General features: G+C 37.7%; 1 protein-coding gene across 1 annotated transcript; it reads right to left on the bottom strand.

Moving 5' to 3' along the window:
* Window positions 1-679: 679 nt before the first annotated feature.
* LOC119570075 (elongator complex protein 3-like) lies at window positions 680-8,766 on the bottom strand. Its single transcript, XM_037917973.1, has 9 exons — window positions 8,664-8,766; window positions 5,698-5,939; window positions 5,177-5,380; window positions 4,471-4,657; window positions 3,117-3,246; window positions 2,613-2,739; window positions 2,095-2,312; window positions 991-1,123; window positions 680-839 (listed from the first exon to the last, which is right to left on the bottom strand). The coding sequence occupies exons 1-9, from the start codon at window positions 8,683-8,685 to the stop codon at window positions 708-710; spliced, it is 1,395 nt and encodes a 464-aa protein (XP_037773901.1). The 5' UTR covers window positions 8,686-8,766; the 3' UTR covers window positions 680-707.
* Between the last annotated feature and the right edge of the window lie 1,193 nt (window positions 8,767-9,959).

Raw genomic sequence — 9,959 nt, forward strand, 5'->3', positions numbered from 1 at the left:
CCTTAATAGCTTAATTAATGTTCATACAAGTGACTTGGACATATACGGTCCATCTAGCTCATATCCCAGCTTCCTGTAGTAATTCCTGGTTCCAACACCTGCAAAAGGATAACACGTGTTCTAGAGTAGTTCTAATGTTAGTGTTTACTACATTTTCATTCTCTAAATATAACACACACATTATCTCTAATATAACTACGAAATGTCATCTTTACAAGACTATCGACTTTACTGAGAAAACAACTCACCTGAAATGACAGATATTTTGTTGGATCCATGTTCTTCCTTGGCAATTCTCTCCGCTTCTTCCATTAGCAACATGCCAAAGCCTTGGTGCTGGAACTTTGTTGGTCTCTTGCACTCACAGGCACCACCGAGCCATACACGTGCAACTCACGGACGATAGACACTCCTCCTACCAACTCGGACTATGGAGTGATGACATATTATTCTCTTACAATTATGCTTCTAGATTTGTATACATTCTTAAGAAGCTCAATGCAGAATAATGCGCATAATGAAAACAATTTTCTGCATCACAACAAAGTCAAATTATACTAAGTCTTCACATTTTGCAAATATGACGGTTTCAATCATAAGAAATATTTTTACTAGATGCATATCTTGCAAATCCAGTGAGTTAGTAGAAACAACACCTTCTACATTCTATAGTCTCTACTAGAAGTATGTCAATTCAACAAAGATACTCACCGGAAGGTCTGGTCTGAACATTTTCTGAGACGAAGAAGACCAACTAGAATATCCTGATCTGGGTCTTCGTATGAGAGGAACGTTTCCCACCCACCATTGGCAGTGTAGTCACGGCGAATTAACTCAACCTGTTGCGTCAAAGAAAAAAAGATTAGACAAAAACTAAATACATTATTAAAAGTTAGTAATGAGGTACAAATTAAATTAACAAATAAATGGTTAAATATTTGACAAAAAAACAAAAACAAAAAAAACAAATGGATCTTCTGCTGTACATACCTCATATGGCCTAACTTTATGATGAATTTCTTGAATGCCGACTTCGCGTGTTCGAACATCCCTACACTGAGTACCAAGATCCTTCATTCTGGCTAAAGCCAACTCACGGAGATTTCCATGTTCCACTCCAGAACTATTAAAGTGAATGAAAAGAAAAGTACTGAACAATAGGTATTTGTGTGTCCTATAATATATAGCCTATATTATGTGAATAGTTTATGCCACATTATCTAATGGTCTTGTTTGATATTCATGACAAAAGGATGACGATTATTTTCTATCATAAGTACCGTACTTCAGGCTGTTTAAGTACTCAGAGTAATCTGCTGAAAATTTTTTATTCTGAACACATTCTTTACATTAACCCCTCCTATACTAAATTAATGTTTGATATATATGCATATACCACCTGGAAACATCTATGCCTTACTGCATCTAAGACTGTTCTGTGTATGTACCCCTTTTAAGCATATTGCCGTTGATATCAAGTGTTTCAAGAAATGTTACACTTGAAAACATAAAATTTTTCTGTATCATTACTTTCTTATCCTGACGATAAAGTTGGAAAAATCTTATTAACATTTTCGTCAATAATTTCCCCTTTTAAAGTACGCATAAATGAATCACAGTACTCAGTACTCAGTAAGGGTGGAAGAATACTCATTAAGGCTGGTTTTGAGCACCTCATAATGGCATTTAGTCAAGAAAGACTGTGAGGAAATTGAAATGATAAAATCAAGTCTTGACCTTCCACTATCACTATCATATAAATGTTGTTTTTTTATGACACAGCCATCACACAGGTTGTCTACATCCAAGATTTTTCATTTGGCACCCCTGTCCAAATGTGACAAGTTCCTCCTCACAATATAGCAAGTTATTTTAGAATATTACTTGTAGAAGGGAGAGGGGGGGCATACACATGCGAGATGTATATACATGTATTCCAATCCCAAGTAAGAGAGCCATTCTTGGTATGAAACAACTCATATGCTACCCAGAGGCAATGACTTAAGAAAACAAATAATGAGGGGGGGACAAAAGATGAACAATGAAGAAAAGATAATTCAGTCAGTCATTCAACTGATCTTCCCATACACCAACCTGACAAGAGGCATGGGAATATCTCGCTGAACTCTGTAGATCCTGACCCACGGGGGAACCAAAGAGAGGATTGTGGCAACCAGATCCACAAGGGTGTTGGGGGGGTAGCTCTTGTACCTCCCTGTCTTCCACAACTCGTACAAGCCTGTTCCTCGGATCACCAGTGTAGGGTAGATCTTCAGACCGTCTGCACGGAAAGCTGGATTCTCAAAGAATTCCTGAAATGTAGATATTAGTATATAATGTTTGTGTCTGTCTGCTCTAATTTGTGTTCAGACTTGTAGGATTACAAAATGCAATATTTTCTGGAAGGAAACTTAAATGCAGGATGGCAGTTTTAGTAAGTTTTATGTATATATGTATATATCTACATATAAATGGATAGATTGGTAGACATTGATACAGATAAAATACTATATACAAATATACTGAGATATAGATATAGATATTTATATGTAAACCTGATTCAGCTATATATATTGTCAAATTATGTTATAGAATTAGCCTTTAATACTCACAATAAATTGTTCTACATCTCTCTCATAGTCCACATTGGGCAAATCTGGCATCATATGTGACACAACCTTAAATCCAGCATCCTTGGAATATTGAAAACTCTCACTAACAGCTCTCACAGTGTGACCCCTGGAAAAAATGCATTAAAGTGTATCCTCTCAGCCTAAAACATTATCCACATATAAGACAAGAGAGAATTTCTGCAAGAGGTGATTGAAGTGGCTATTTATTTGAAAAGAACAGGCATCTCATTTGGAAGATGTATTTATCAAAAGTAAAGATCTGTAAACTATCAAACTAAAAATGTTAGAATATACAGAGACTTTATATGAATATATGTATAGACAATTTTCCTAGCACTAGAGCAGAAAAAAATACACACCATCAAACTACAGTCTTATTACATGTAGACCATATCTGAATATACAAACAATCCCCTACTAATCATGCCATTAAGTGCACAAGAAAATAACAACACAAATTTCCCTATAATATGAGATTTATACCTATTTGTATCCCTTGCAACATCTTCATAGACTGACTGGACGCCTATCTCCAATCTGGTGCAGCCATACTTGAGCATGTCTGAGAGATGTCGCTTCAGGCAGTAGTCAGGACGGGTCTCAATGGTAATGCCTGGAAAGGAAAGATTTAAGTCCATGCCAATATTACAAAATACAGGCAAAATAATTACATGTATTACAAATGGATGCCAAAGGGCATAATGAGTCCATACTAAGTCTGCCAAAGAAAATGATCCCTGCAGAGTATGATGCTATTGTATACTTAAAAAGTAGATAATATCTTGACATATTTTTTACTTCCCTTCCTAAAGCCTTTTCTAAACCAAGTCTGATGTCACAAAATTTATTATCTCAAGCGTTTAAAGTAAATACTGGTATTTTATGTAAAATTATACTTTCTACTCTTTCTTCTTTCCATCAGTGTAAAATATAAGCTTACTCTAGAGAATGAATTTACCCTTTTTTATTTCCTTTTTAAATCTCACATATCAGCACTTTGAAGCTATCAAACTGTATATTCCTTAACTCCTATGATCCTAATGACATGACCATCACGTCATGAAAAATTTTGGTTTAAAGGCTGGGTGACTTGAACATGTTGTCATGGGAGCAACTGGCTGTGGGCCGGGGAGACAGGAGAGACTCGCCATGAGTGCACAAACCTCTTGGAGGGTTATTAGACTCATTTGGCGTTTAGTAAGGGGCTTTAGCATTATTTACATTGACAAACAAGTGTGGAATGTGGTGTCCATGAGCCATGACTGGAGGAGTGCCAGCTCCAGGGAGGCCAACATTTCCATGCTCAACATCCTATTTCTAGCCAGCATAACCAGCAGTGCAAGTTGTATTACAGAAAGAAAGAGAGAAAGAAAGAAAGAAAGAAAGAAAGAAAAAATTATTCTGCTTCCACTAAGTTATGGACTACCTCAAGAAATGATATGGAATCTGTGCAAGGAAAATAGTATATTACCATCTGGAAAAAACAAATCAAATGACAAATATGGACATTGGAAAATGGCAAAAAAAAATAAAAATGCTTGTGCATAAAAAGATAAAAAACATTGCAATGGGGAGACAGAGAGTCTTATCACCGTACACGAGTGTTTGTGTGCGCACTACCTACAAGCCATACTCCCATCAGAGCAACTGCTTAATCCTCCACATAAAGACTAACCAATGATCTTTTCCCGGTCAAAAGGCTAGACAATGCACTTGAAGTCTAAACAAATTTAAATAAAAATTACTCAATGCCTCTCTACTATCATGACAAAGAAATATATATAACTAAAATCTCTGAACTCGATTAGGCCCACAGAAACTCACTCAATCAACCTACCAATACACTTTGTGTTGCTCCTTTCCGAGTACATTACAGCTTCATCGACACTGGTAGACGAGTGTCCCGAAAGAGCATCGTGGAGATTCCGAATGAAATAATCTCTGTAGTCTTCTGGGAGGGCCATGAATGTGCCACCCATCACAATGAACTCAACCTTATCCACATTATGGCCAAGCTGCCTCAACTGAAAAAGAGTGAATAATTTAGCTTAGTGATAAAAGCGATAATGTTAAAGGGTCTTGAACCGAGTTCTTTTCCTGCAGTTATTGTGTGGCAGTGTATTCTTGTAGCATTTTGGTAGTTTTCACAGGCTGTAATGTATCATCACTTCACCATCAAAACCTTAATGACTTTAGTAGACTAAATAATATTTTAAAAATATTCAATGACATAACTCATAGTGAACTTGTAAACTATCAGTTTATTTGCCAAACCCACAACAGAGAAAGTATTAAATGGATTGGATTTGTGAAACATATATATATAAATCTTTTAAAATAAGTGACATGATAAAGGAGCTCATTTTATTATGAAGAGTAAAGACAAGTTTCTCATATACTGAAAGCCATGACATCTTAAACCTTAGTCTTCTACAAATAAAAAGAGATTGAGAGAAAGAAAAAGAGAAAGAGGCCATCAGATTAACAAAATAATGTAGTAGCTAATTCCTTAATAAATAAATAAACAAATGATTAAATTTTACCTGCTCTACACGATGTCTTGTTTGAAGGTATGGGTTATATCTAGCCCTAATAGCTCGCATTGATGTGGGTTCATAGCCTGTGTAGCTCTGTGTTGAGTACTCGAAGTCAGAGTCTGGACCACCAGGACAGTATACACATATGTTGCCAGTCATGTTAATGTGTGGACAGCGATGGGGTTTGCACATGACAGCAACCACTGCAATCTAATATAAAAACCATATCATTAAAGTTCATAAATACTTTTTCAAGCAGCAATAATTATTATTATTATATAAAACAGATTACAGTTTAAAGGTTCAGTAGTCTGCATATCTAATACTAAGTTTATTGAATCTAAAAAATGAAGTTACTGATCTCTTCAAAATTTAACAAGAAGAAAGGAACATTAAGAATAACTACAAAATTGAAAATAGGAAGTTTATTTCTAATATAGAACTACATTCTAACATTATTCCTTCACAGCACACACATCAAATGCTTAAAATACAAAGTAGATTTTCATCTGCAGCAGAAAACTTACCCCGGAAGCTGTTCGGACAGGCTTTGCTCGCAGCTTAGGAAGGAGGACTTTCTTGTGTTCTTGTGGCACTGCTGCAATAATGTCCACCAGCCGGGGCGATGAGGAGAGTCCATATTTTGACGATATTCGTGTCTTCAGCTTATTCAGATTCACATCACGCCCTTCTTTCTGTGCCTTGATGAGCTCCTGCACAATCTCTCCCACTGTGAGCATACGCAGCTCCTCCTTAGAGAGTGTAGGACCTAGAATCAATAAAAAGCATGATTAACCCCATGCCGACAGGTAACAGTAATATACTCTGGGGATTTGAGACAACAGCCAGACACTGGGTGCAGGAGTCCACTACATGTAGCGGAACTTTCTACTCCACGTGCTCTGGTGTGTTCCATCACGTGTACAGCCGTACCCCACAGATCATGCAGTATGTTATGACGCCCGTACACATGACCCACCGGGAACATGTTAAGTGATACAAATGTCATTCTCCAGGCTATTGAATGGTCAGATACATGTGTAAAACTCAACAGCCTATAGACAAAATGGCTATGTACAGAGGTCCAATGTATCAGGTACCTGTTCCACTCAGTCTTTATAAGGTATGCAAATGCCCAAGGGTGCCCTACCATAAATTACTCTGCAATACTTGCTACAGATTGTTAGTTATGTCTCTTACAAGTGCATATATACAAGAATAGTATACATTTTATTCAATAATGTTTTGGAACATTGTGAAAATTTGACCTTTCCTAAATGTTATAGCATGGACTTTATAGGGCAGACAGGGGATTGGGAGATGGGATATACTTGCAGAGCCACCTGGAATTTGCATATCTGTTATAATGATCATAATATATCATCTTCACTGGGGTTCAACTTTCTTATCCCACCAAATATTTTCAGTGTACTTTTTGCTCTCTGCAACTAACACTAAAGGTGGTCAGCAATAATTAAACCTACAAAAAGTGGCCAGTACAAACTATATGCTGTTCATTTTCAGTGTCAATGATGCAGTCCTTTTAGTAAAAATTAATCAAATACCAATGATTTGTTTATTGGTTATTCCTATAGACTATCTAATTATCATACATTAAAAGAGTTGCAACAAATGATGTGTGGAGATTAAATCCAGGGAAATAGGGTCCCTGGGTTAGGAAGAATTATGGTTCATGCAGTGGTATTTGTGGATTTCCTGGAGTGGTTGGAGTAATAGGGAATTCATTTCCTAGACAATTAACAATACTAATATTCGTTACCAAGACAATGTACCCTCCGGAGACTAAGTCCCAAAACCAGGGTATCATGCAAACCCAAAATCCTAACCAAACCTTTCCTACCTTCTATTTTTTCTTAGACAGGGGGCAAATCCTCCTGTACCCCTTTTATTAACACTTCATGCCAATTCACAGAAGACATGACATTAAGAACTCTAGCTGTGTGAGGGTGTTGTGGACTTAGTCTCTGAGTGGTAATATGCAGCAGATGTTTTTGTTATATCGCTGTAAATACGAGGCTGGTGCACCTGTACCTGTGTTGTTTATTACTCTATTTCTTAAGCTCTATAAGATGGCAGTGTCCATTTCCCTCAATCTCTAAAAAACTAAAACAGTATAATGTTTATTCCACTGGTAATTAACCCTTTGCCGACAGGTGGCACGTACGCACATGCCATGGCATGGCGGGACTATCTGCCTGGGGCATGTACATACATGCCATGGTATATGTATGGACATGCCATGAATTTTTTTTTTTACAATCATGGCAAAAGATTATTTTTCTGCCACTGAAAGTGTGATTAAGTCGTTTTTAACACTTTCTCATTTTTGCTAAGCAACAACAACAACAACAACAACAACAAAAAACAAAAAAAAAAGACGATTTCAACTCCATGATGCCACACACTGCTTATTTAATTCACACTATAGACTGAATAATGATCAACTATGGAGTCTATATAACAACAAAAATATTCTTCAGTTCAATTTATCAGGAAATATGGCAAGTAGAGACTTTAGAAAATAATGAAAACTGAAAATACAACATATGCTAGTAGTATTACGAAGAAACGGCATGGGATGCTGGTATTTGGCATGAGTGGTCACGCATGCTAGGGCGACGATATAGGCCCCCGGCAGTGAGGCCCGGGCCACTATGAATACTACCCATCAGGAAAGGGTTAACAAGTGAAACATGAAATAGTAATTGCATGGATGAATAGCAATGTGAACAAAAAAATGACTATGTTTATGATAGTGTCATCAGATTTTCCTGTATATTTTTATTACAGTATAATGTGCTGCCCAATATTCTAATTATCATTTTATTCATTAAGGTCAAACTTCACCTTATAAATACACTGTGCCAAACTGTACCTAAAATCTCACTCACAGGCAATCACACACACACGCATGCACGCACACACACAGACACACAAGACACATACAGACACACACACAAATGCAATCACACACACACAGACACATACAGACACACACACACATAAACACACACACATGCACATAAAACACACACACACATAAACACACACACACCCATAAACACACACACACACACACACACACACACACACATAAACACACACACACACACACACACACACACACACACACACACACACACACACACACACACACACACAATTTATTTCAGTGGGTCTATACTGACTAACGTCCCTTACATTGGAGAGAACTTATCGAACTTACTGACCTTCCTGGCAATCTTTCGTCCAATGAGGATCCAAAACAAATGATTTTGCCCTAAAACATATGTACAAAAAAAAGGCCTACAAAAAATATCTGGAATCACTTAAACGACCATCTAATTTCAACAACCAACGGATATCAAGCCAACGAAGACACCAACAGCATGAATGAGAACACACACAAAAAAATAAAGAAATGAGAGGGAAATACGGCTTATTTTCGATTTTTGAGAAGAAATTCGCGGACCTTTTTTGCGATTCTGTCCCATCTTGGCGAAGGTTCAGACGAGACTCTCGTTGTAGTGAAGGAGATAATTCCGGCTCGTGTAATGGAGATTTATGCACTATTTTCTTTCTAAAAAGGTTGTAGGTCTTTCTATGCATGGAATTTGTTGTAATGTCTTATCTGGATTACTAATGCTTAAGGATGGTTTTGTGATTTGGGAGGTTTAGGTAAAATAAGAACGTTTAGGCAGCCTGTATCTACTCGTTAAACAACATTGTGTAATGTTTTCCTTTTAAATGCAAAATGATAATGTGGCAAGATATTGCCATTATAGCCTTTCTTCAAAACAGAAAATTTATATATATATATATATATATATATATATATATATATATATTTATATACATACATACATACATATATAGATAGATAGATAGATAGATAGGTAGGTAGATAGATGTGTGTGTGTGTGTGTGTGTGTGTGTGTGTGTGTGTGTGTGTGTGGTGTGTGTGTGTGTGTGTGTGTGTGTGTGTGTGTGTGTGTGTGTGTGTGTGTGTGTGTGTGTGTGTGTGTGTGTGTGTGTGTGTGTCTCTATAGTACATTCCAGATATTATATATAAAAAAAAAAATGGATCTACCCTTTGCTTACCCCACGGTATTAAAACTTCGTGGTTAATATCTATATTTTGTTTATACATACATACATATATATATATATATATATATATATATATATATATATATATATATATCATATCATCAAGGGGCTAACGCCGACGGGGGCGCATGGCCGCATCCACCCTTCGCTTCCAGCCACGAGGATCCCTCGGGGCGAGTCTCAGGCAGGCACACGGCCCATCTCTAGTTCCTCGCGACGGTCTCGTCGAGCTGCCCAAGCCATGATCTCCTAGGACGTCCCACAGGCCTCCTCCACCCAGGGTTGTCTCGCAGAGAGACAACCTGATGGGCAGGGTCGTCCATAGGGAGGCGAGCTAGGTGGCCATATAGCCTGAGTTGGCGATCCCGGATTATGCAAGTAACAGGTCCCATGCCAGTCTCACGGTGTAACCGCCGGTTGGACACGTGGTCCTGCCAACGGGTACCCCATGATCCGGCGAAGGGACTTGTTACAAAAGGCATCAAGGCGAGACTCCAAAGGGCACTGGATAGCTCCGGGTTTTTCGCTTCCATAGAGCAAAACTGGAAGTATCAAGGCCTTGAAGACACGAGCTTGGTCCTTCTGCATAGGTACCGACATCTCCAAACGCTCTTTTGATCGAGTTCAGGGCTCCTGTTGCCAACCAATCCGTTCTACT

This window comes from Penaeus monodon, unplaced genomic scaffold, assembly GCF_015228065.2.
Source record: "Penaeus monodon isolate SGIC_2016 unplaced genomic scaffold, NSTDA_Pmon_1 PmonScaffold_217, whole genome shotgun sequence".
Classification (NCBI taxonomy): domain Eukaryota; kingdom Metazoa; phylum Arthropoda; class Malacostraca; order Decapoda; family Penaeidae; genus Penaeus; species Penaeus monodon.

What these genes read in the sequence shown, in the direction of transcription:
- LOC119570075 (XM_037917973.1), bottom strand. Translation starts at nt 8,685, where the DNA reads ATGGGACAGAATCGCAAAAAAG. An exon ending in GGGACAGAATCGCAAAAAAG is followed by an intron (nt 5,940 to 8,663) that starts GTCCGCGAATTT and finishes TATTGATTCTAG; the next exon opens with GTCCTACACTCTCTAAGGAG. An exon ending in ATTCCCATGCCTCTTGTCAG is followed by an intron (nt 1,124 to 2,094) that starts GTTGGTGTATGG and finishes TCACTTTAATAG; the next exon opens with TTCTGGAGTGGAACATGGAA.